Source organism: Hemitrygon akajei, chromosome 23, assembly GCF_048418815.1.
Source record: "Hemitrygon akajei chromosome 23, sHemAka1.3, whole genome shotgun sequence".
In the NCBI taxonomy this organism is placed as follows: domain Eukaryota; kingdom Metazoa; phylum Chordata; class Chondrichthyes; order Myliobatiformes; family Dasyatidae; genus Hemitrygon; species Hemitrygon akajei.
This window is the reverse complement of record NC_133146.1, coordinates 14,889,464-14,916,979: the sequence shown is the minus strand read 5'-3', so window position 1 is coordinate 14,916,979 and position 27,516 is coordinate 14,889,464. Positions and strand designations below refer to the sequence as shown.

The 27,516-nt window shown below is 42.3% G+C and overlaps 2 protein-coding genes across 10 annotated transcripts in view; one reads left to right on the top strand and one right to left on the bottom strand.

Moving 5' to 3' along the window:
- LOC140715181 (uncharacterized) overlaps positions 1-4,731 on the top strand; it is an 81,459-nt gene extending 76,728 nt beyond the window's left edge. For all 9 annotated transcript variants that reach the window (XM_073027014.1, XM_073027009.1, XM_073027010.1 and 6 more), the window contains one exon: positions 1,559-4,731. In XM_073027014.1, coding sequence (XP_072883115.1) covers positions 1,559-1,815 — 257 coding nt within the window. In that variant the 3' untranslated portion in view covers positions 1,816-4,731. The remainder of the gene's footprint in view (positions 1-1,558) is intronic.
- Positions 4,629-27,516, bottom strand: part of ubtd1b (ubiquitin domain containing 1b) — a 102,072-nt gene continuing 79,184 nt past the window's right edge. Inside the window, exon 3 of the mRNA XM_073027024.1 lies at positions 4,629-8,180. Coding sequence (XP_072883125.1) covers positions 7,801-8,180 — 380 coding nt within the window. The 3' untranslated portion in view covers positions 4,629-7,800. The remainder of the gene's footprint in view (positions 8,181-27,516) is intronic.

The window sequence follows — 27,516 nt, the reverse complement described above, 5'->3', positions numbered from 1 at the left end:
AGTTAAGTTCTGTTTTTCCTTAAAAACTTTCCAATCATCTGTCCTCCCACTCACCTTAGCTCTGTCATATTTCCTTTTTTTTAATGCTGTGCAATCTCTGACTTCCTTTGTCAACCACTGTGGCCCCTTTCCCCCCTTTGAATCCTTCCTTCTCTGGGGGATGAACTGATTTTGCACCTTGTGCATTATTCCCAAGAATGCCTACCATTGCTGTTCCACTGTCTTTTCTGCTAGGATATCCATCCTGTCAACTTTGGCCAGCTCCTCCCTCATGGTTCCATAGTTTCCCCTGTTCATCTGCAACACTGACACCTCCGAGCTGCCCTTATCCTTCTCAAATTACAGATAAAAGCTTATTATATTGTGATCACTACCTCCTAATGGCTCTTTTACTGCGAGATCGCTTATCAAATCCTGTTCATTACATAACACTAAATCCAGAATAGTCTTGTCCCTGGTCGGCTCTCGTACAAGCTGTTCCAAGAATGCATCCCGTAGGCATTCTACAAACTCCCTATCCTGTGGTCCAGCACCAACCTGATTCTCCCAGTTCACCTGCATGTTGAAATCCCCCATAACTACTGCGACATTACCTTTGCCACATGCCAGTGTTAACTCCCTATTCAACTTGCACCCAATATCCATGCTACTGTTTGGTGGCCTGCAGACAACACCCATTTGGGTCCTTTTGCCCTTACTGGTCCTCAGTTCTACCCACACAGACTCTACTTCTCCTGACCCTATGTTCCCCTTGCAATAGGTTTCAATCAGATTTTTTCCACTCCCCGCCCCCCAAATTCCAGTGAGGACAGGCCCAGAGCCATCAAATGCTCTTCATATAGATGATCCCAGCAAGGTTAATTGGGCTTGGCACCGATGTTTATGACAGATGCAATGTAGTACACAAGCTGCATTCCTCTTCCTCAGGAGCTGAAACATTTTCCAAACCCTCCAAGCATTTCCCAAATTGGATCAGTCATTTGTTGGGTACTTTACCTTAATCCAGTTACGTGGAGGATATCACTGCACAGAAGCTGATTTTGTCTGCCTAACTCTTCTTACTTGGGAGAGTGCACATTGGCAGTGCTACTGCATCATTGCACAAGTGACCAGAGTTCAATTTAACCACTGGTACTCATTGCAGAGTTTACATGTCTGAGTCTCACTCTGGGTTGCTCCATCAGATGTGCAGGTGGTTAGGTTACCTGGCCACTGTAAATAGTCTCTAGTGAATAGGTATGTGGTCTGAGAGGAGTTGATGGGAACATGGCTGATGTTTCTGTAACATTGGCCATGCTAATAGGAACTCAGTGTGGTCTACATGTGTAACACTGGTCATGTAGGAAAAGAAAGAGCAAGATGAAAGATTCAAATTTATCACATCAAAATATAGTGAAATGTATCACCACCTCCTCAGTTACTTCAGAGCCAATGATGTAGTTAAAATTTAATCAGCATTATTGTAAAGGTAGTGTAGCATTCAGTGCAAGTAGCTTTTATTGCATGTGGAAGTGAACTGGGCATCACCTGATTGTTAAGTATCGCCTCTTTTCCACAGTACTGCCAATCGATCCAGGTGCCCATGAGGAGACCGTCTTGGAGGAGGCACATGGCACACAGTACAATGCAGAGACTCACCCCTCCATCTCAGAGCCACTCCTGGAAACCACACAGGAACAAACACAAGCACTGCTTGGCTGCAGCGACTCAGGCCCAAGCATGGTATTGATCAATATGCAGCTCACAGCGACCACACTGGAGAGACCACTTGGTCCAGAGAGGGAAAAGGACTTGGACTGTCCAGCAGTGAAATGAGACATCCTGTCTGTTACTTTCATCTTGTCAGAACGCTGCCCATTTTAAACAAAGAACTGAGATGATATTCCAAAGAAGAGATGCTGTTTAAATTTGTAGTTGTGATGAGGAGGATTTTCATTCTGACCCAGGAAAGTTGGTCTTTAAACTACATGACTGCTACTGCAGGCATATTTCTAAGGCTTGAGTGGTACTGCCACACACTACAGCAAGACTATATTCCACTCCAGCAGGAGTCCAAACTAATAGATGATTTAATTTAAAATCTGCTCCATTTGAGTTTTCTAAACTCAGTAACAGCTTGGACTTACCTTTTACTGTAGTAACACAAAAAAAATGCTGGAGGAACACATCAACTCAGGCAGCACCTATGTAAAGGAATAAACAGTCAACGTTTTGAGCTAAGACTCTTCACCAGGACCCTTTCATACATGCCCCTCTTTAACATTGAGGTCCCAGGAAAAGGATTGAAGTTGTATTTTGCTTGTAGTTCAGAGCGAGGCAGCTTTACTGAGCACAACCCCTCCACAGCAAGAGAAAGATTTATTTTCTAGTTAGTGGTGATGTTCAAGGAATAAATTAGGACCATGCACTTATTGTGTTCTCTTATCCCCACTCCCAAAGGTCATGCTTGGAGGAATATGAAGGAGAGGTCACTTGTAGTCTTGGCTTAACTTCATACCACTATGGAGGTGGTTTTCAATTCAATGGGTACATAATTTCCTCCGATAGAGGACATGGAACATTAAGTCAAGGGCTGAAGCAGGCACGCTCTAATAATGCAGACCAAAACTGGACCTGGGGTCTCTGGTAAACAGGATGGGATTTGTCCAGCTCTCCTCTCACCTTCTACTGGGAAGGGACTAGTATAATACTGAAATGAGATGCTGCTTGCTGGAAATCCAGAGTAATGCACAAAATGCTGAAAGAACTCAGCAAGTCTAGCAGCATCTATGGAGTGGAATAAAGAGTTGATAGTTCAGGGGGAGACATTTCATCAGAACTGAAAAGGGGGAAGAACCCAGAATAAGGTGGGGTGGTAAAAAGATTACAAGTTGGGAGATGATGGGTGAAGCCAGATAAGTAGATGAGAGATGAAGAAAGAAGCTGGGAGGTGATAGGTGGAAAGGTAAAGGGTTGAAGGGGGAAGAATCTGCTACGAAAGGACAGTGAACGATGGGAGAAAGAATAGGGGGCACCGGAGGGAGATGATGGGCATTTGAGAAGGGATGAAGAGGAGCCAGAATGGGGAATTAAGAAAGGGGGAAGGAGAAATATAATGTTCAACTTAGTGAGACTAGTACATGATAGCTTATTGTACTAGTTACAGAAGTGACTGACTGAGCCATAGTGAAAATACTAACAGACAATTAATGGTGCCTTTGCTGACATTGGGCAGTACCCATGTGTATTACTAAACAGCCAGGGATATGCCAAAACATGTCTCGAGGAATCTTAGTCTTTTAGAGTTTTAGCAATGAACCCAACTTGCCATATGACACCTAGTGATGTTAGAGTGTGGGCCAACACCCAAAGGAGAAGAGTAAGCTCTTAGGAATCTCTTCCTTCCAAACAGGCAGATTGGATCTTGTTTTAACATCCACGCCAAAAAGCCAGCTGTTAAATAACACAAGGATAGAAGACCTGAAGACAGAGGCTTGCAGCATCTATGATTGTTGGCACAGTACTTGAAATGATGAACATAAACCATGAAACCTCTGTTTCTGACTCTTGATTGGTCATCAATCCCTGTGCTGGGATTTAGCCTCTGAATCCTCCCACATGCACTGCATTTGTTCAGCAGTCATGCCTCTGGCAATGACGACCCCCAATCTTCCCCCTGCATTGCAATTGCTCACCCAGGTTACTCCACCAATGGCTCATAGACCCTTGACCTCTACTAAGAGCAAAAGGACTCAGGTTCTTGTTACTAGGTCTAACTGCTGGAACTCTCAGCTGAAAGGAATTTCACCAGAAGGACTCCATTTCAGGATAAACACAGGTGTGAATAAGAAATACTGGCTGTGCTCATGTACAGTTTATGAATAAGGACCATGAAACTGAGGGTTGCACTGTCCTTTTACAATGATTTACTGTGTTTAGATGTTAGAGGGAGAAGTTAAGCAACCTGACCCTTTTCTGCTTGGAGTAAGGGGTTATCTCAAGCATGGTAAAGCTGAGGCTTCAAGACACTGGTCACACCACACTTGAAGTATTGTGAGCAATTTTAGGCCCCATATCCAAGAAGGGGATGTGCCAGCATTGGAGGGGGTCCAGAGGAGGTTTAACAAAATGATCACAGGAATAAAAGTTAATGTAAGGAGTGGTAATGGCTCTTGGCTTGTACTTGCTGGAGTTTAGGAGAATGGGGTGGGGGGGGGGGGGGAAGAGAAGAAGATCTCATTAATACCTGTTGAATATTTAAAGGCCTAGAATCAGGGCTTCCCAACCTGGGGTCCACAGATCCCTTGCTTAATTGTATTGATTCACAGCATAAAAAAGGTAGGAAGCCTGTTTCCTATAGTTGGGGGGAGGGGAGGGAGGAGACTAGAACCTGATGGCACAGGACAGTCCTTTAGAAGAGAGACGATGAATTTTTTTAAAGCCAAAGGGTGGTGGTGAATCAGTGGTCATGTCAACCTGGTCATGTCACACTCTTACCAGCAGGGGTCACCATGCAAGCCCTCAGAACCAGTCTGGGATTAACCAGACACCAAACCTGGCCATTTCTGCCAAATTTCAAGACACGCTGTGCAAAGTTTTCACAATTATGATGCAGACTTTAGGATCACATTAAAAAATACACTTACAAATCACTGTAACCGTTTTATAAATGTACATATTATAAAGAGCTTGTACAGATATAGAATTACTTTGATTGGGAGAAAAGAAAATAAACTTGTATTCTGAAAACAATTCTGCTCCAAGAAGCTAAATATACACAAATGTCATCCAATATTTACACACATCACAATCAAACACCCAATAGCAGAATTCTGTATTGTGTAAACAGCACAAGTCACTGGGAGATGCTTCACCAATCCTTAACAGAATTAAATGAAATTTTGTAACGGCTGCCAGACTGTTTGTGTTGGGGGGGGGGGGGGGGCGGTGCTGTAGGATGGTATTTTAGTGCTCCAGGGTCCACTATTGAACCTTTAGACTGCCCAGGCGTCTTCCTGTATCTCTTAAGTGAACAAGTTGTAGGATCTCATTTTAAAATCTGATCATTAAAAAGGATTTGTCTCTGTTTTATCACACTTAAAGACGGATGTGCTTAGTTGAGTCGTAACTCCATGTCTGATCATTTAAATGGGTGTTATACAATGTTTGGCAGCAAAGACACACTCTCAAACTATGAAAAAGTCTGCAAGATAACTTCTGGTTAAGTGCATTAATGCAGCAGCTGGTCCACTGGCTGTGGGACAACTACTAGAATATTTAATATAATTGCTGTCTGTTTAATCCACTGATGAGCGGATATGAGAAAAAGGTTGGGAATAGAGGAGATTAAAATAAACCCAGTGTAATTTCTCAGAAAACATTAGCACTTTCCTTACAGACATGGTGGTACTAATGTAACCCAGGGTACCCAATGCAAGTAAATGGGTCTGGGTTTGCATGAACTCATTGGGCTGAAGGGCCCATTTCTCTGCTGTAAACTCTTGAGTGGTCACTAATACATGTGGTGGGATTAAGTATAAATGTAATCAGTGCAAATGTATGTAGTTGGGCATTTATGACAAAAGGAGGAAAGATTGTTAACTGGCATAGCCCCAAAAGTTGATGGGCTGAATGGTCAAATTCTACTCCAATGTCTTATGGTCTAAAGCTCATTTTGGGGTACTGTAGTTTCTAATTTAAATCATTTTAGATACCTACACATTATGCATCTGATGACAGGATTAATGTTTCATCTTCAAACCTAATCGCCACAGACACTTGCTGACCTGCTAAACTCCTCTGGCATCTTGTTCTTGTTTCTAGTTTCCAGTTCCTTGAGTATTTATTTATTAAGACAGACATAAGAGACGGCAGCTACGGGAATCTGGGGCAACAAACAATCTGCTGGAGAAACTCAGCAGCTCAATGAGTATCTGCAGGGAGAAAGGAATTGTGGAGGGTGACGAGCAGGAACACAGAGGCTGGGATCTGGTAAGGAATGTGATTAAGGGAGAGATGAAGTCCATGATGTAGCACCAGAGACGTAGCAATTCAAGCAAGATTGGAGCTCTCAGAAAATGGTAAGAAAGCACAACTTGTGAAAGCCTTAAATTATCATTTAATGTTTCTAGTTTTAGGTCCTCTGGATTAAAATACAAGGACCAAATGAATTGAAGGAAGAGGAATAATTAAGACATGAAAATCTTTTCAGGTTGTTCTGAACATTAGCATCACCAAACCTCTTCGATGGATCCTTCCCCCACCTTCCATCCAAATCAGCCCTATTGACAAACAGTAGACCTCAAATGCAACCCAGGCATCACTCATGGCAGTCTTATCCCTGGGTTATAGGGAAAGGTTGGTAGGTTAGGATTTTATATCTGGAGCATCAGAAAATGAGGGAAGAATTGAAAGAGGTATACAAAATTGAGTGGAATTGATTTGGGTTAATGCAGGCAGGTTTCTTACCCACTGAGGTTTGATGAAACTAGAACTAGTAGGCATAGATTAAAATTGAAAGATGACATATTTAGGGGAACTTCTTCACTCAAGAAGGTGGTGCGAGTGTAGAACAAGCTGCCAGCAGAAATGATGGATGTGGGTTTGATGGCAATATTTAAGAGTTTGGGTAAGTACATCTTTGGGAGGAGTATGGAGAGCCATGGTCAACATGCAGGTTGATGGGACTAGGCAGAATAACAGTTCGGCATGGACTAGATGGGCCAAATGGCCTGTTTCTGTGCTGTAGTGCCCCATAACTATTCATGAACTCAAACAGTTCCATTTCTTTACTCCTTTACTAGCTTTGCACATCTAAACCTTAAAGGTTTTAGAAAGGATTTTGCAACCTTATCCTAAAAGACAACAGTTCCATTAATGGCTGCAGGCTTGTACACAGATTGCAAAGGAAACCTTTGTTAAAGGTTGAGTGTGTGGTTTGCTCTCACACTGCAAGCACCTGGTGGGAAGAAGGCCAAGACACAGGAGCAGAATTAAGCCATTTAGCCCATCAACTCTGTTCCCAACACTTGGATGATCATGTCCAGGAGAGGTCTTTGCATGCTCCAGTTTCCACACTCAAGTTAGAGTCAGCCTGTAGTAGTTTGGTATTTAAAAAACTGAATTTATATCAGTATATATATTTTTTTTTAAATGGAAGCACAGTTCTATTTGAAATGTTGATTGGTGTGATTAATGCATATAACACACAACAAATTTTTTTGGTGCTTAGCTAGGCCCTTGCATGCCTGCAGCATAAACATATGATTAACCACTGCACAATGAAAGCCAATGTAAAACGTGTGTAGTACACTTTGTCTATATGCTACTACAGAACAGCCTTTAAAAAGATCTTCACTGCACGTACCCTGATCAAAAGGACCACAGTGAAATGAGTGGCAATTCTGCCAGAATTATTGCCCTTTCTTGAAGGAGTTGAACTAAAATCAAAGAGGAGAGGAGGTGGGGATATTGGAACATGGGCATGGGTGAGACTGGGGTGGAAGGTGGGGGAAGAGAACAAGGCAGCAAGACGACGAAGAGGAGGAAGTGGGATAGGAGAGCAAGAGAAATCATCTTCATTTCAGTCTAAAGTATTCATCAGCTGGCCAGAGTAAAAGGTAAATTAAATATGGTTCCTATGTTTGGCTTCCACTGCAGCTGACTGATGAAGAAAGCAACCAAAGACCACCATACATGTTCCAATGCGCTCCACCTCCAGCTTCCTCCTCGCGTCAACCATGTTCAGAGCCCTTCAGTTTTTCTTGTACAAGATAATATTTTCATTTGTCATTGCATATGGATTTGTTTTTAATCTAATAATTAAATAGCGGCTACCTCATTGACTATAACCTGTACCACAAAGTCCTTTTGGATTTTGGTTTCCTGCAGTCGCATCTTGTCGGTGAGCAGCCTTCCGGAGAAGAACCACCGCTGCTGAGAGGGCTCGATGCCCTCCTCCGTGTGCAGCTGCCTCTTCAGCTGCCCAATCGTGTCTGCCATGCTGGCGTTCAGTTTGACGTCCTTCCCAGTGGACAGGCGGACCTTGAGCTGGAACTCACGCTTGGTGTGAACCGGGGGGTCGGGTACATCAGTCGCCTCTTCGTCGCACTTCTCTGTGATGAGGTTTAGGGGTGGGGCCAAGCAGTAAACGGGAAGCTGATATTTGTTGCCAAGCTCGTCGTAGCATTCTGTCAAGGAACCTGAAGTGGGACACAAAAAAAGTATTTTCAGTAAGGCAGATTCAAATTCAACTCCAACATCTTCACCAAAGGTGGCATGGTAGCGTAATGCTTTACAGCAGCAGGGACCAGGGCTCAATTGTAAGGAGTTTGAACATTTTCACTGTGACCATGAGGATCTCCTCCCACATTGCTAAGATATACAGGTCGGTGTTACACAAGTTGTGGGTGTGTTATGTTGGTGCTGGAAGTGTGGCAACATCCTCAGACCGCACTGGTCATTGACGCAAATGACGCATTTTCACCATGTGTGTCAATGTACATAGAATACAGAACATAAAACATTACAGCACAGTGAAGACCCTTCAGCCTACAACGTTGAGCAACCTTTTAACTTAAGATCAATCTAACCTTTCCCTCCTATAGTCATTCATTTTTCTATCATCCGTGTGCCAAATATGTGATCAATAAAGCTAATCTTTCTTTCAGTATACACCAGTCTAGAAGCAAAATTCCTACTCTGCCCCATAACTCACTCACTGACATATTTATTAGCAGGAGTGCTACTGTCACGAGGTATTTATAATTCATGAGCTCTGACAGTTAATAGTGAATGTAATGGGTAATAAGATATTTTTTCAGCACGCTAATGGTTTTGAATATCAGCGATCCTGCTGAAGGTCTTTTCCCTGTCTCACTTCAGACCAGTCCTATTGCCCCCATCCCCCATTTTCTCGTTACTCCCTGTCTGCACTGACACGCTCTCTCCTATATGTTCAGTTCATATTAGCAGGAAGATTCTCTGCTCAAATTCTCTTTTCTGGTTAGTTTTGACAATGAAATAGATTATTTTATTCACTGCCCAACACACACAGGGACTGACATGGATATGGGCTGAGCTGACTGGGTCAGTGATCCATCAGCATTTGATTATTTTTCTTCTATGCTAAAAGCTTATTTAAATCCAAATATGTCTCCCTGTATTTAACTGGCTGGTAAAGCTTCAATGTGACACTGGGTGGAATGTTTACTTACCAAATCATTTGGGCAAGTTCAAACAAGATTTAAGTAAATATTATTTTAAAAAATAATAAAAATTAGTTTTGAATAGTTGAGGCAGGTAACACTGATGGTGGCATGGTAGCGTAGCAGCAAGACTAACACTTCCCTGTGCCCAGTGACCTCGGTTCAATTCCCACTGCTGTCTGTAAGGAGTTTGTACCTTCTCCCCATGATCGTGTAGCTTCCTCTGGTGCTCCAGCTTCTTCCCACATTATGAAGACATATGGGTTAGTAAGGATTAGCAAGTTGTGGGCATGCTATGTTGGTGCCGGAAGCATGGTGCCTCTTGCTGGGTGCTCCCAGCACATGCTAGGACTGACGGCACATTTCATTGCATGTTGTAATGTTTGATGTACGTGCAGCAAATAAAGTTGATCTCTTTATAGCAATTGGGTAGAAGCTGTCCCTGAGCCTGGTGGCATATGCTTTTAGGCTTCGACCTGATAGGAGGGGGATAAGTCAATATCTGGGATTGGTGGGACTCATCTCTTTGATATCTCTTTAAACTGGAGAGCTATCTACATATTGATTTGATCAGCAAGAATAAACCCACCTTTCTATCAGCATATCAGCTCACCTTTCCTTGATTGAGTGATCTTGATTGAGCCTTGACTGATCTTGTAATCAGCCCATCATCTTTTATTCAAAAACTCACTGTGTAATGATTTGGCACGAATGGTATTCAAGACAAGCTTGCTGTATCTTGGTACACCTGACAATAAACCAGTTCAACCTTGCACCAAAATTTGACTGCTCATTCCCTTCCACAGATGCTGGCTGACCAGCCAAGTTCCTCCAGCATTTTGTGGTGCACCAAGATTTGTTCATCTATAATCAATTTGTAAACCAACATCAATAGGGCAGTATGCTCGACAGCGCCAGCATACAGGATTTAATTCCCACCGATGCAAGTAAATTGTGTATTCTTCATGACCAGGTAGGTTTCTCCAGGCGCTTTGGTTTCATTTCCACACTCAGATGTACAGTTAGTGTTAGAAGTTGTGGGAAAACTATGTTGATGTCAGAAGCATGTTGATACTTATAGGCTGCCTCCCAGCACAAACCTTAATTTGATGTAAGCAACATATTTACTGCATGTTTTGACTTATACATGACAAAAAGCTCATCTTAATCCTAAGATTCCCAGCATTTGCAGAACCTCTTCTTCCTGGTCATTGCTGTTAGCCGTGGCTGCATATACCAACAAACTGTGGTGATCCAATTCTGGATTTTGCCCTCCAAAGTGGTCATTCTCACCTACGTATACTCATCCAATGCTTTGGCGAACAAGGACTGCAAGGGACCGGAGTAAAGTGGTCTCATAAGACTCAGACTGTTCCACCACGGAAACGATATTGCATATTTGCTCTGAAGTGTCATCCTTGGACTGCTTCCAAAGTTATGAGGCTCAAAATACAACCCATGTTTGGTGGATCAACATGTCCAAGCTAATTGTTCTACCGGGAACTTTTCCAACGCAGGAAGGCTTAGGGCATAGGATTTCTAAAAACAATGCTGTTTTGTTAATGGATGATTAAGGATGACTAAAATGTTGAGAGGAGACACAGATACTTTTGAAAATACAAGAACAGATTTGTTTTAACTGGAGAACACTGAAACGTACCCTTCAACCCGTCTAGTCCATGCCAAGCTTTTACTCTGCCTCGTCCTATCAGTGCACACCTGAACGATAGCCCTCCACACTGCTCCCATCTATGTACTTATCCAAATGTCTCTTAAATGTTGCATTCTAACCTGAATCCACCCCTTGTGCTAGCAACTCATTTTACACTCGCAACACCCTCTGAGTAAATAAGTTTCCTCTCAGGTTCCCCTTAAATATTTTACCTTTCAACCCAAATCTTTGACCTCCAGTTGAAGTCTCACCTAACCTCAGTGGAAAAAGCCTGTTTGCATTTACCCCATCTATAAACATCAATTCTGCATACATTTCAGAAGATGCATTCTGAAAACTTGTGGAAGAGTTGAGTTTTGTGACCAATGTAACATCATTGGTGACATTCTCCTGTCCTTTTTGACACAATATATTAACATCACAGTAGCTCTGGGTTCCTGAAATTGGGGACAGTATTGTATTGCTAGAAATGTCAGCCTAATGAGTACAGTTCTGCCTTGGCCCGTGTGGAGATACTGCTCACACTGCCTAGTAGCTAGCCTCGCCATTACTTACCAGCAAATATAGTTCAGTGGAGACAAAGTGAATCAGGAGATGTGAATTGGGTCATTTAGCATCATCAGATATGGAAGCCCCTTTACCTAGATTTTCTCCTTCCTTGCCCTAATCAAACAAGTAAAAACACTGAGCCATAGAATTAATCCTAAAGTGTATAGAACATATCCAAACCACAAATGGTCAGATAATTTTTTGTATACCAGGAGAAACATGGATACTGGGGAAAGGCAGGTAGGTGAAGCTGCATTGGTTGTTAACGCAGACAACACATTTCACTACGTTTCAACATACATGTGATAAATAAATGAATGTGGATCTTATCTATGAACAGATTAGCCATGATTTTATTGAATAGCAGTGTAAGTTCAAAGGGCTAGATGACCTATTGCCATTTCTTTAACATACTCATTCGAATCTTCCCATCTGTGATGAGACATGCACTAACTCTATCCCCAAGAGCCTACTTCACTCATTTTACTCAGTAAGCAATTACCAGAAAAACATGAACAGTTTAAGAAAGCTCATGTCCCATGGGATTCCAAGGGCAGTATAAAAAGGAAGTGTCTCCAGACTTTATCCTGCTAATGTATCCTGTCACTTATTAGTGTACACTGACAATTAATCGCCACATATTGACGCCAAGTCTTAAATCCCTTTTAATCAAAGACTCCTCCAATAATAGTGTTAGGGTTGTGTGTGGAAGTGGGGGACGGGGAGAAATTGGGGGCTTCTGGGGAAAATATTTTTTCCAAGATATGAGAATTTGTAGATTTGAAATTATAACGGATGTAAAGATTATTGATGCAATAATGAAGGCAGTATGTCAGCAGCTACATTTCTTCAGGAGTTTGAAGAGATCTGGCATGTCACAAAAGACTAGCAAATTATCACAGTGTAAAAGGATTAGTACTTCCCGGTGTATATGACAAACAAACTCTTCTCAGGCTTGCAGCTGGGTGCAGGTATTGATCTTAACCAGTTTGTCATTGAAACATTGGTTAAAATCGCTATCTGTACCCAGCTGGAAGCCTGGGAAGAGTCTATTCATTACCACAGAGAGCTTTCGGATAGGCTGCATCACCATTTGGTAAGGAGAGGCTAATGCACAGGGCTGGAAACTCACCCAGCTCCATGATGGGCACAACCCGCCCCACCATCGAGAAAATCTTCAATAACTGATATTTAATCTCTTACAGAATGAGACAGGGCAGGTGACAGAAGTTTGTGCAGGGGAACACTTTGCATCCAGTGATCATAATGCTAGTAGTTTCACAGTAATTAAGGAAAAGGATAGGTCTGGTCCTCAGGTTGAGATTCTAAATTGCAGCAAGGCTGATTTTGATGATATCAGAAAGGATCTGGCAAGTGTAGATTGGGACAGACTGTTTTCTGGCAAAGGTGCACTTGATAAGTGGGAGGCCCTCAAAAGTGAATTTTTGAGTAAAAAGCTATATGTTCCCGTCACAATAAAACACAAGGATAAATGGTTTAGGGAATCTTGGTTCAAGAGATATTGAGGCCCTAGTTGATTAAAATAAGGTGTATAGCAGGTATAGACGTGTGGGAACAAATGAAGTACCCGAGTACAAGAAATGGAAGAGAACACTAAAGAAATCAGGAGGGCTACAAGAAGGCATGAGGTTGATCTAGCAGATAAAGGTGAAGGAGAATCCCAAGGACTTCAACAGATATATTAAGAGCAAAAGGATAGCAAGGGAAAAAATTGGTCCCCGGGAAGATCAGAGTAGCAATCTGTGAGGAGCCAATAGAGATGGGGGAGATCTTAAATGGATTTTTTGCATCTGTATTTACTAAGGAGACAGTGTCTACAGAAGTGAGGCAAAGCAGCAGCAAGGTCATGGATTATATAGATATATATAAAATAAAGGAGGAGGTGTCTGCGCTCGAGGCAATTTAGGATTGACAAATCCCCATGTTCTGACAAGGTGTTGCCTGGGACCCTCTGGGAGGCAAGTGCAGAAATTGCAGCGGTCCTAGCAGAGTTGTTTAAATCATCCTCACTGACAAGTGAGGTACCAGAGGATTTGAGGATAGCTAATATTGTTTCTCTGTTTAAGAAAGACTCTAAGAATATACCAGGAAATCATAGGCCAGTGAGCCTGACATCAGGGAAAGTTTCGTAAGGCATTCCAGGGGACCAGATGTGAGTATTTGGATAGAGGGAGTCTGATTAGGGATAGTTAGCATGGCTTTGTGCGTGACAGGTCATGTCTAACCAATCAGAGTTAACAGGAAAGTTAATGAAGGCAAGGCAGTGGATATTGTCTATATGGACATCAGCAAGGCCTGTGACAAGGCCCCAAATGGGAGGTTGGTTAAGAAGGTTCAGTCACTTGGCATTGAAGATGAGGAAGTAAATTGGATTAGACATTGGTCTTCCAGGATAAGCTACAGAGTGGTAGTAGATGGCTGCTTATCTGACTGGAGGCCTGGAACTAGTGGAGTGCTGCAGGGATTGGTGCCAGGTGCATTGTTGTTTGTCATCTGAAAGGGGTATGGAGGTCTTTGATTTGCGTGCAGGTCAATGGGACTAGGCAGTTTATATGTTTCTGTGCTGTAGTTTTCTAATGATTCTAACTACTGTGTCAAGGTGGTAGCATAAAGGACCCTCATCACCCAGGACATGTGCTCTTCTCATTGCTATCATCAGGGAGGAGGTACAGCTGCTTGAAGAATATTTTAGGAACAGAGACTTCCCGTCCTCTATCAGATTCTGAACAGATCGTGAACACAGCCTCACTTTTTGCACTAATTCACAGTATCGTGCAAAAGTCTCAGGCACCCTGGATTTTTAATACAAATTTTGTTTTACACTTTTTTTTGTCTTCTGCATTCGCCCGTCAGTAGAAAAGAGCAAAATTTAGATTTCCAAACATTCATTTTCCAAAAAAATTCGATGTTAGAAATATACTTGTATTTAATTAAGATAACATTAAGTAATAGACCACTTTTCAAATAAACACTTGCTTACTTTGTAGGTACATATCCCAGTGCATGATTAAATAAAGAAACAGGATCCTAATGGCCAATGACGTAATTAGTTGAGTGAACTAAACTGATTAGCTGAAACAAAAATGGGTGTAGAAGGAATCAAACTGAGTAGAAGACAGACAAATGAAAATCTGAGGGTGTGGCAAATGTGACAGTTTAACCTTCAAATCATCAATTCTAGCACCATGGCAAGAGTGAGCATAGCAACAAGACACAAGCTGGTCAGCCTGCATCAGCAAGGTCTCCCCCAAGTGGAAATTTTGTGGCAGACAGGAGTTTCAAGATGTACTGTCCAAGCTCTTATGAAGAAGCATAAAGAAATGGGTAGAGTTGAGTACCAGAAACAGTGGTCAGCAGAAATAGATGAAAGATATATCAAACTGATGTCCCTTCTAAATCAGAAGTCCAGCATTGCTATCAGCTTTGAACTCACAGAACCCATTGGAATCCACGTACACTTCTATACAGTGCAGAGAAGTTTTGTCAGAAGTTGCTTCCACTTCAGGGGAATGACTTTTTGGCAGCAACTCTTCTATAAAGAAGTAGTCAGAGACTCAACTACACACAAAAACACAAGGACTGGGGTGCTGACCAATGACAGCAAATGCTCTGGACTGACAAGTCAAAATTTGAAATTTTTGGCTCAAGCAGGAGGCAGTTTGTCCTCAGAAGAGCTGGAGAACGCTACATGGCTGAGTGTCTTCAGCTAACAGTGAAGCATGGTGGAGGTTCCCTGCAGGTTTGGGGCTGCATTTCTGCAAATGGAGTTGGTGATCTGGTCAGAATTAATGGAATCCTCAATGTTAAATACAAGCAGAATCTCATCCATCACGCAATACCATCAGGGAGGCGTCTGATCAGTTCTAACTTCATTCTGCAGCAGGACAATGATGCCAAACACACGGCTAAGGTCATGAACAGATATCTTCAGCAAAAAGACCAAGGAGATTCACCTGACGGAGAATCTCACCTGGTCTCTCAACACCAGCTCCATAGCAAAGAAAGCCCAGCAGCATCTCTACTTTCTGCGAAGGCTGAGGAAAGTCCATCTCCCACCCCCCATCCTCATCACATTCTACAGGGGTTGTATTGAGAGCATCCTGAGCAGCTGCATCACTGCCTCGTTCGGAAATAGCACCATCTCGGAGCGCAAGACCCTGCCGCGGATAGTGAGGTCAGCTGAGAAGATCATTGGGGTCTCTCTTCCCGCCATTACGGACATTTACACTACACGCTGCATCCGCAAAGCAAACAGCATTATGAAGGACCCCACGCACCCCTCATACAAACTCTTCTCCCTCCTGCCATCTGGGAAAAGGCACCGAAGCATTCGGGCTCTCATGACCAGACTATGTAACAGTTTCTTCCCCCAAGCTATCAGATTCCTCAATACCCAAAGCCTGGACTGACACCTTGCCCTATTGTCCTGTTTATTATTTATTGTAATGCCTGCACTGTTTTGTGCACTTCATGCAGTCCTGGGTAGGTCTGTAGTCTAGTGTAGTTTTTTTTCCTGTGTTGTTTTTTTTACATAGCCCAGTCTAGTTTTTGTACCGTCATGTAACACCATTTTCCTGAGAAAAAGTCGTCTCATTTTTACTGTGTACTGTACCAGCAGTTATGGTTGAAATGACAATAAAAAGTGATTTGACTTGACTTTGGTAACAGGTGGTATGGCCTCCACAGAGTCCTGATCTCAAAGTTGAAGCTGTCTGGGACTACCTGGAGAGATAGAAGCATGCAAGACAGCCAAAGTCTGCAGAACTGTGACAAGCTCTTCAAGACACTCGGAATAAGCTACCAGCCAACTTTTCTTATAAAGCTGCTTGACAGTGTACCTGAGAGAATTAATGCTTTTTAAAAGGCAAAGGGTGGTGATTTGATTTAGTTTAATGACAGTTTATTGCTCTTCATAGTAATTTTTTTGATATTTAGAAACTTTTCATTTTATTATTTTTGAAAATGTCCCCAAGCCTATTGTACAGTACTGTATTTAAATTTTTATTGCAACTTAGTATTTTATTATACTGTACTGGTGATGAAAAGCAATTTTCACAATGTATGTTAGTGATAATAAACTCAATTTTCAATCTCCTTAAGAGTATAGCCAGCAAAGGAGACAAACCTACACCTATTTCATCTTTTATGAACAGTTAAGGAAACTAGACCAAGTGCATGAGGTACTAGATTAGATGTTGTACCTTTACTAGAATGTTGAATATTAATATATGACTCTCCGACTACAGGAGCACAGATGGAACAGTAATCTCTTCCTTCACTGTGGACAATATCACGGAGGTGGTGCAGACAACCTCCAGTTTGAGCTCCTTTGCTCACAACAAAATGTACGACAATTTGGGAACAGTCATTGAGAGTTGAAGTTGCTTTACCTACCGAGAATTGGAATTAGCAGAAAGCAAAACAGATGGCATACCAGTAGCACTAGGTGGTAATTACAGTATGACAATATTATTTAGGAAGGTTCCATTATAAATGCAAGTATATGGGTGCATAATGAACAAGGAAATGCATTAGACTATCATGTTATATAACAGACACAAGGATTAGTAGCACAGCTGCACCACTCACTCCCTCCACCCTTTAAGATTAGAGCTAATCTGAGTGTAGCGTCATCTCCACATTCCTGTGTCCATGTCAACCTTTAATACCTTGCCTATCAAGTATCAACTGACCTCAACTTACAAATATTCAAAGTCAGTTTCTACCACCCTTGGAGAAAGTTCAAAAGACACTAAACCCTCAGACCCTTGTTGTAAGAACATAAAACAGTACAGAACAGTGCAGGCCTTCGGGCCACAACATTGTGTCAACCGTTTAACCTACTCCAAGATCAATCTAACCCTTCTCTATCACACAGCTCTATTTTTCTTTCATCTGTGTACTTATCCAAGAGTCTCTTAAATGTCCCTAATGTATCTGTTCTACCACCACCTCTGGCAGTGTGTTCCTTGCGCCTGCCATTCAAATTCTAGCTTAAGTCAACTAATGAAGGTCAACACACCATACTATTGTTAATGTTTCACTTTGTACATCTTTAAGAAATAAATAAACCTCAGTCTCATGTGAAACTTGTCAAAACCACCATGCTGATATCAGACATCTGGTTATGGCTTAGCCAGGAGTCAGTTTTTAAAACCAGCCATTTCCTCACTAGCAATTGTGTAATATCTTGCCATAACTCACAGGGCTTTATCATATAATAACAAATAAAATCACAAAGAGTACACAAAATTGAAAATGCAAACTGGCTGAAATCTAAAGCTGCACCCCAGCTCGATAAATCCAGTAGTGCAAAAGTTCTCAACAGCTTCAGGCAACCAAGAGATCAGCTGAAACAAGAAAATAGACATTTCTGAGAAATCAAGTCTAATTTTATTTTAAATCAAACTTAACTAATGGGAAACAAGATTACTGTACCGCAAATGCACAAAGTACAGAATTAAAGTTAAACACACAAGGATTGACAAACAACCAATATGCAAAGGACAAACCTTGCTCTCACCCTTGCTAGTTTTTGTTTCTATACTTTTTTGCAAATTCTATTGCTTTTTTTCCACCTGTAAGAAAATGAATCTCAAGGCAGTGTATGGTAACACGTCTTGATAATAAATTCACTTTGAACTTTGACTTTTGACAGAAACTACAGCAATTTGCACAGTTCAAATGCATTTTAACTAGTTAGATCAAAATTAGTTTTATTATCTCAGGCTTATGACATTGGATCAGAATCGGAGATCAGAATCAGATTTAATATCACCAGAGGATGTGAAAAAAACCATGATTAATAAATAGAGGAGAAAACCTGAGTTATATTAACTACTAGACAACTGGGTGACCCGTTGGGGCACCCTTTGAGACAAAGGTAGTGTAGTCCGATGTGCTTTGGAAATTAAAGAAAAACTCAACTTTATTAAAGAATAAAGACGCACAGCAAGACAAATATAGCTCCTCCTCGTTTAACGAAGGACACTTTTGACGACAATATTTCTGGTTGATCTGCCACCTTTCAAGAATACACTAACGTTTTCATTTCTTTTTCCCCGGCTTAAAGCCACATACAGCTGACCAAGCTGGAATACCATATTTCTCCAGATAAATCAACACATTCTCCATGGTTTGGCCTTGCGCCTTATGTATAGTCATAGCAAAGCATGACTGTATCGGGAACTAGCTCCGCTGAAGAGGAACATCTTTCCCTTCTGATAAATTGAAAGAAATTCTTGGGATTATGACAATGTCATCAAATCACCAATGTTTATCTTTGCTAAGATGAGACTGTCGTGCAGTTCTTCCACAATCATTCGCATTCCATTGCAAAGCCCTGGTGGATTCAAGTTCCTCATTGAAATGATGGGAGATACCCTCTTCAATTCTACTTTATGTGGCAGCAATCCAGAAAGTTCAACCGAATCAAGGAATTCTATTGGAAAGTGAGTGGTGTTAGCTCCTTCATTTACGGCATTGAAGGAACAGTATTCTTTCATGATTCCAGGGAAGCGTGAAGTGCATGTGAAGTTTATTTTTTTTGCATCATTTCATTGAGAAGAACCAAGATAGAATTTCTCGAGAACAGTTCTGCAGGATTGTCGAATGTCGGGTAGATGAAATCAATGCATTCTTCCATAGTTTTTGCAGGCAGAATCATATCTTCAGGTAATTTGATTTTTCTCAATCTTGCCTTCTCCAACATCCAATAAGAACTCAGAATATCATCTTTCTCCCTCACTCAATCGCATGTTTCTCTTCAATTGAAACTTGATGAGCTTCTCCATAAGTAGGATTTTTTCTGCATGAATTCTCCACATCAGCATTTCCACGGTTCACAACTGGTAGAAGCTGACGGAAATTGCCACAGCAAGTGGTTAAAATACCCCCCGAAGGCCTCATTCTTGCCGCATACATCATGAAGAGTCCAGTCCATGGCTTCGAAGCTCTCCCTCCTAATCATGGGGCAATCATCCCAGACAATAAGCCTCGCATTTTGGAGTAAATTTGTAGTATTGGTGTTTTTAAAATCGATGTTACAAAGGGCACCTTCATTGACTTTGAGAGGTATTTTGAATCTTGAATGCTCTCTCCTGCCACCAGGCATCAATGTTGCTGCAATACCTGATGATGCTACAGCAATAGCAACACCTCCATCTCCCCTAACTTTAGCAAGGATCAAGTTGATAATAAATGTCTTGCCCGTCCCTCTAGGTGCATCAATGAAAATCATTGAAGAGTGATTCCTTTCCAAGCAGTCGCACACATATTCATATACTTCTCTTTGCTCATTATTCAATAGGAGCTTCTTCTGTGAAACAAATTCCTGCAGTTCATCTCTGTTGTATTGCAGTTCACGCAATAATTCCTGATTGCCAGCACTTTGAGTAATTGTACTGTTTTTTAGTGTTGGCAAGTTATTATATTCTTCAAGTGTTTTGCCCAAGTTCTCAAGTTTCTCTTGGAAATACAGAAGAGCTTGTCCATGATGCATCTCATCAATCATGATATTAGGATCATTGATAGTTCTCTACTCCATTTGTAAGAAATCTTCAGACATCGCATTCTTGAACCGGTTCCATAATTGCTGTTGATTGTTGATTTCAGTGTTTGTTAGCAAGACGACAAATTAATCTCTCATTGCTTTGGGCATTCTTGTTCTCTCTGCTTCTTCCATAGTTTGCTGCCAATGATCGTCAGCTTGCAACAATCCTCTCTCTCTGCAGACGTCTTTGAATGATGGAAGGATATCTCCATCACGTGTTTTCAATGATTCAAAAGACACTGGTCCCTTTATGTGATGAAGAAGAAGTCTCAAATAATAGAGGTCACCACTTCATGGAGAAACGGTATACACTCGACCCAGAACATTTGCTTCAAAAATCCCAGAGTACTCCTCCACTCTTTTCCCCATTCTCCTTCTTTCCCATCTCTTATTAGTCCAAGTCCTCGCGCTGGGGCTATACGGCGTTGAGGCGCGTCCCCTGGGTGGTGGATGGGGGATCCCTCGTGTGAGGGGTGCACCAGATAATATGGAAGAAGGTGCCACGAACCAACATAGCCTAGGAGAAGGAACTCCGATTCCAAACCCGGGTAGATAGGACTCGTTAGCCTTGGATGGCAGCCTATCTAGGAGAGGGTAAACTCTGATTTCAAACCTGGGCAGGTGGAGCTCGTTAGCATGGAAATGCCATTGCCCAGGGGAAGGTGACCCCGACAGAAAACCCCTGGTCCTCCAGGTTGGGGGTTGTGCAATGGGCTAACAACCCGTTCATGTAAAACAAGCAATTGTTACAGAAGCTGTCAACAGATTGTCAACCACTAACCCAGATCTGGGGAAAAGCAGGGCCCCATTCAGGAGGCTGATGATGCGCTGCAACCAAACCCGTCAGGAAGCTGCAGGGCTGACAACCCTCCTTCACCCGAGGAAAACCATAATGGAGGTTCCAAAGCTGCTCTCACAGAAGAAATCTATCCTAATCGGAACATGGAATGTGAGATCACTTTGGGAGACAGGTAGGTGCGCACAGGCACTGAAGGAAATGAACTGATACCACCTCACACTCCTGGGCATGTGCGAAGCAAGGTGGAATACTTTTGGTGAGACCAAACTGCAGATGGGAGAAACTCTGCTCTAATCTGGCAAAGAAAAAGAGGAAGACCCGCATGAGGCTGGTGTGGCCCTAATGTTGTCCAAAGAAGCAGCCAGAAGTTTGATAGAATGGGAACCAGTGTCCAACCGTATCATCACAACCAGGTTGGAGTCCAGATTCCAGAAGGTATCCATTATCCTGTGCTACACCCCAACTAACAACACAGAGGAAGAAGAAAAAGATCTCTTCTACACCCAGCTTCAAGCAGTAGTTGGAAAGGTACCTAAGCAAGATATGTTGATCGTCATGGGAGATCTGAATGCCAAAGTAGGCAGCGTTAACACTGGCAGGGAAAGAGAGATGGGCCAGAATGGTTTGGGGAATATGAATGAAAATGGAGAACTCCTTACCGACTTCTGTGCCTTCAACGAACTGACCATTGGAGGTACCCTCTTTCCCCACCGACGCTGCCACAAAATAACCTGGGTCTCGCCTGACCATCAAACAGAGAACCAGATTGATCACGTCATAGTCTGCCAGCGCTGGAGAAGTTCATTGCAAGATGTGAGAGCCAAAAGAGGAGCAGATATTGGATCTGACCACCATTTGGTTGTTGCAAAGCTGAAGATGAAGCTGTCAGCCAAGAAGAAGCAACAGAACACGCAAATAAAGTCTGATGTTAGAAAACTACAGATGGAAGAGAACAAGGAAGATTTCCACATTGCCTTGCTAAACCGCTTTGGGGCTCTTCAAATAGAGGAACAAGATGAGAGAACAGTGGAACACGCCTGGATTACCTTCAAGCAGGCCACTGTAGGAGCCTGCGAAGAAGTACTGGGAAGACCACCAGTCAACAGTAAACCTTGGATCAGGGACGAGACATGGCAGAAGGTGGAGGAGAGGAAAAAGCTCAAACAGGAGTTGAATCAGGCCAGAACCCGGCAACAGAAACAAATCACCGCCAACAGGTACAGCATGATGGCCAAGGAGGTGAAGAAACAGCTCAGAAAGGACAAGAGGTCATACTTCAATGAAATAGCAGAGCAAGCAGAAACAGCAGCCAGTAAAGGGGACCTCAAGGCACTCTACACGACAACTAAACTTTTGAGAGGTAAGAAAAGCAATTTCAACAGACCTGTTAGAGACAAGACAGGCCATCTGCTCACTTCGGTTGAAGATCAGCTGGCGAGATGGAAGGAACACTTCCAGAAAGTATTGAATAGACCACCACCACAGAACCCACCTGACCTGGAGCCTGGAGACCCACTCAACATTAATACAGGTGAAATCACCAAGCAAGAAATTCAAAAAGCCCTGAAAAGCCTGAAGAACGGCAAGGCTGCTGGAGAAGACAACATTCCTGCAGAAGCATTGAAAGAGGGTGGAGAGGTTATGGTGGACCATTTGCATATACTGCTGAATTTGATATGGAGAACAGGAGAGATCCCATCAGATTGGAAGGAGGGCCTCCTTGTGAAGCTGCCAAAATCTGGAGATCTTTCACTGTGTGGCAAGTGGAGGGGATCACCTTGTTGTCCATTCCTAGCAAAGTTCTCACCAGGGTCATCTTGGAGCAGATGAAAGACGCCATTGACCAGAGACTTAGAGATGAGCAGGCAGGGTTCAGGAAAGAGAGATCATGCATTGACCAGATAGCTACACTTAGAGTATTGTGGAGCAGACAACAGAATGGCAAACTCCACTATATGTGTGTTTTATTGATTTTGAGAAGGCATTTGACAGCCTGGACAGAAAGTCAATGTGGAGCATCTTACGACACTATGGTGTACCGGAAGAGATGGTGAATATCATCAAGCAGCTTCATGATGGCTTCTCATGCAGGGTCATCCACGATGGGAGACTGTCCGAAGAGTTCCTGGTCACTACTGGAGTCAGACAGGGATGCCTGCTGTCGCCTCTACTTTTTCTTGTGGTACTCGACTGGGCTACAAGAACAGCCTATGCTGGCTCAGAGAGAGGCATCCAGTGGACGTTAACAGGGAAATTGGCAGACCTGGCATTTGCAGATGATCTCGCTCTTCTCTCACACTGGCTTCAAGATATGCAGAAGAAAGTAGATTCCTTGGGAGAAACCTCATAGCGAGTAGGCCTTAAGATCAGTCAGGAGACGACCAAAGTTCTACGCATTAATAACAAAAGGAGCCATTACGAATTGAAGGACAAATAGTTGAAGATGTAGACAAATTCACCTACCTCGGAAGCAAAATCAGTAAATCAGGAGGTACAGATGAGGACATCAGAGCAAGGATCGGAAAAGCCCAACATGCCTTCACAACCCTGCGACCTGTTTGGAGATCTACGGCTATCTCTGTCAAAACTAAGCTCTGTATATTCAGCTCCAATGTGAAAGCCATCCTGCTATATGGATCCGAAACATGGAGAATCACTAACACCAGCTGCAACAAGATCCAGACCTTTCTCAACAAATGCCTCTGGCAGATCCTCCACCTCAAGTGGTACGACAGAGTGTCAAACCTAGACCTATGGAAGAGAGCAAACCAAGAGCCCATTGTATTCCAGATAAGGAGGAGGAAGTGGAGATGGGTCGGCCACACCTTGAGGAAGAGCCAGTCGAATGTCACTCGACAATCACTCGAATGGAATCCACAAGGGAAAAGAAGAAGAGGTTGCCCAAAGCAAACCTGGAGGCGTAGGCTTTTGGATGAACTGAAAACCGCTGGCCAAACTTGGGAGACTGCAAAAATATCTGCTAGAGATCGCAGGAAATGGAGGACTTTTGTTGAGGCCCTGTGCTCCATAAGGTGCAAAAAGGATTAAAGAAAGATTAGTCCAAGTGTAGAATCTGGGAATATCCGCATAGTACAGGGTTCTTGCAAATGGATCGCGAGTGCAAAGATCCATGAATTCCGTTGAAGTGGTTCTTGCCGTATCATTATTCAGTTGCACAGCAGCATTATCTCGAAAGAATACTTGATGCTGTTGGGGAAGGTGCACTTGAAGGCGAACAACGGCTGGTTCCCTCTTGTGAACTGGAAATCCAAATATCGATCCGACAGCTTCAGAGGGCCCAATATATCTGCCTGTCAAATACTGTGTGATTTCATCTTCTCTATTCACTGCAAAAATTGCCCGATCACTCAAAGGTGGAATCAGCTCTGTGAGCATCGTGAGGCGCTGCTGAGGCTGGCCGTGCACATGCGTCGTGGCGTTGCGTCCTGATTTTCATGATGGCAGATCGGCTCTCGGGTAAAAATGGGGCAGTTGATTTTTGGGAATGAACAATTTTATACAAATACATAACCCTGATTTTTGCCTGCATTCTGTAAGTTAGCGCACTTTAAGTTGATTTAGCCAAAAATAGTGCCACTGTAATGCATCGTTTGCGCTAACTGGAGGTCACAAACAGACAGAGCATGAGAGCTTTAGTATTATATAGATTTAATAGACACATATACTTAAGTTAAGGTAAGTAGTACAAAATCCAAAAAAGGTAGTGAGGTAGTATTCATGGGTTCAACGTCCGTTTAGAAATCTGATTTCTAAATCAGAGGGAGGAAGAAGCATGAAGTTTATTGTTCTGTGGCAGCACCTGGTACAGTGCAAAGACAAAGTTACCATAAATTATGAAACAAATAGTGCAAAAAAAATATTGTCCACAGACCATTTGGAAATTTGATGGCGGTGGGGAAACTGTTTCTGAATCATTGAGTGTACTAATGAAGAGAAACATATCCCAAATGGTGAAAGGCCTTTAATGATGGGTGCTGCTGTTTTGAGGCATCGTCTTTTGAAGATATCCTCAAAGGTGGAGGGTCCTGCCTGTAATGAAGCTGGCTGTGTTGAAATCCCTCAGCAACCTTTTACCTCCATATGCATCTTTCAGAACTCGTAGCACCAAATCAGTGACTCCCAGTAGCAAACGGAATACGTCATTGATAACAATTAGTTGGACTTGATTTGGTCTTGAACAACTGGTCTACTTTGTGATCAGCAGCACGATGGAAGCCTTCAATGACAATGGTTTCTCCACTAAATGCTCAGTTTGGACTTTGGCATGACCACACTGTTCCAGACATTTTTACAGCCTTGGTTCAAAAATAAATCCAGGGGCAGAATGCCAAGGGTGAGGCCAGAGAGATGCACTTAGCATCAAGGTAGCATTTGACCGAGTACAGTATTAAGGCACACTAGTAAAACTTTAGTCAATACTCCAGTAGGCATTAAACCTTTCTACAAAAGGAGATGGTTGTAGTTGGAAGCAGTCAGACAGCTCAGCCTTAAGTTATTATTGCAGGAGTACCTCAAGGCAGTATCCCAAGCCTAATCACCTTCAGTTGTTTCGTTCCTTCAAAAGATCTGAACGAGGGACATTCATTGCTAGGTGCTCAATGATCAGTTCTATTTGTAGCTCCTCAGCAAACAAAGTAGTCCATGCTTCTGTGCAACAAGAACCAATAACATACAGTCATGGACCATCTCCACCAAGTATCCAACTTCTTCACCATGGCAGAGTCTCATTAATATCCTGGGGTTTGTCATCAACCATACCATCCAGGGGGAAAAAAAGAGGTCTGCTTGATTTTCACTTCCTTGAACATTCATTTCCTCCATCACTGAAGCACAGAGGCAACAGTGGATAAAATGGTAGTAACTCATCCACGGTGCTCAGACAGCAGACCCCAAACTGAAGACTTCTACCACCCAAGCACAAGGGAGGTAGGACACCCAACCTACATTTTTAATATAGAGGGCAAGGAGCTTCCATGAGATATACCAGAAAATTTCGAGATGCACCATGGACAGCATACTAACTGGCTGCATCACCATCTAGAATGGGAGGAGGGGGGGGGGTCGGCGGGTGCTACTGCACAGGATCGCAGTAAGCTCCAGAGAGTTGTAAACTTAGTCAACTCCATCCTGGACACCAGCCTCGAAAGTATCCAGGACCTCTTCAAGGAGCGATACCTCAAAAAGTTGGCATTCATCATTAAGGGCCCCCATCACCCTGGTCATGCCTTGCTCTCGTTGTTAACATCGGGAAGGAGGTACAAAAGCCTGAAGGCAGACAGTCAACAATTCGGGAACAGCTTCTCTGCCATCCAATTTCTTAACAGACACTGAACACTACCTCACTACTTTTTAAAATTTCTATTTTTGCATTTGTTTAACTAGTTAATGTGTATACTTACTGTAATTCATGTTTTTTTCCTCTATTATTATGTATCGCATTGTACTGCTGCTTCAGAAACAAATTTCACAACATACGCCAGTGATATTAAACCTGATTCTGAATGGAGGGTTGAGGTCAAACTTAGATCTCAATACTGGAGGAAAAACTCAATAAGCAAACGTGACTGTACATCTAGGTTATCTCATGTCAAAAAATAAAATGTAATACACAGAATTTGAAATAGCTCTGGTGTTTTCTTAGGACACTTTTGTTGTTCAACATCAGTACTTCACTTGCTAGAAATACTTCGTTGTGGCAAAGCATCTTGATTTTTTTTTGTCCCCCTGAAAACTCCAACGAAAACTCAAAGGGAATAATATCCTTAGCTTCCAGTTACTTGCTACCCTTAAAGTTGTGAACAAAGAAACAAGGAAAAATAGAAGTGTCCAAATTTAACATGCTGAAACAACTAAATTTTAACCTCTTTTGCTGTCAGTTAGATACACAGCTAGTTAAATAGCAAAGCTATTTCTCCTTACTTGCTAAAACTTGCTAAGCGAGAGGAAAAAAAGCCGATTTCACTGCCATCTACTTTGTGGCATGGATACGTACAGCAATTTCAGCAGGAATGCACTCAAATTCCTTCTGTGAGGGAAGTATTACAGATGAAGGATTGACAATTATAACAATGAACTTTATGCTACAACCAGTGTTCTACACTAATTTACAAAAGCAATAAGAAGAGGTCTAAAAATCACCCATTTCTTAATTCCAGCAGACTCCAAAATGTTCTGAAGATGTCAAGCAATATGTTTGGATGAACTGCTTGCAAAATATTAATAAAAACTTATTGCACCCATTTTCCATCATATTTACTTCTCTCATTTTTCTTGTCAAGGTCACAGACCTAAATACTTGAAGAATATTACTACTCTACATAGTACCTGTGTGCAAAGCAGACCATTAGGAGAACCACTCTGTGTTATGGACAAGTTTCACTCATCTATTTACATAGGTATGCAATGTCAAGACAGAATTTACTGGCATTTTGCAATTCAATTGAAATGCTTACAAAATACTTGCAAGTGTAAAGTTTTGGAAAGAGTGGGATAAAGAAAAAGAATAGGAAATTAACTTTTACAGTGAGGTGGTAGATATAGAGACAAAGTTCACAGTATTTCAGAGGACTGTCAATAAATCGGTCCCAATAAAATTGGGAAAATCTGTTGAGTGTCGAAACTGGAGTGAGCCTGCAAATATAACAGCCATTTGAAATCTATTGCTTGGTGCACGTGGAGTGCAGCTGGGTAAATCTGGGGTTGGTGGACAAGTGAATGG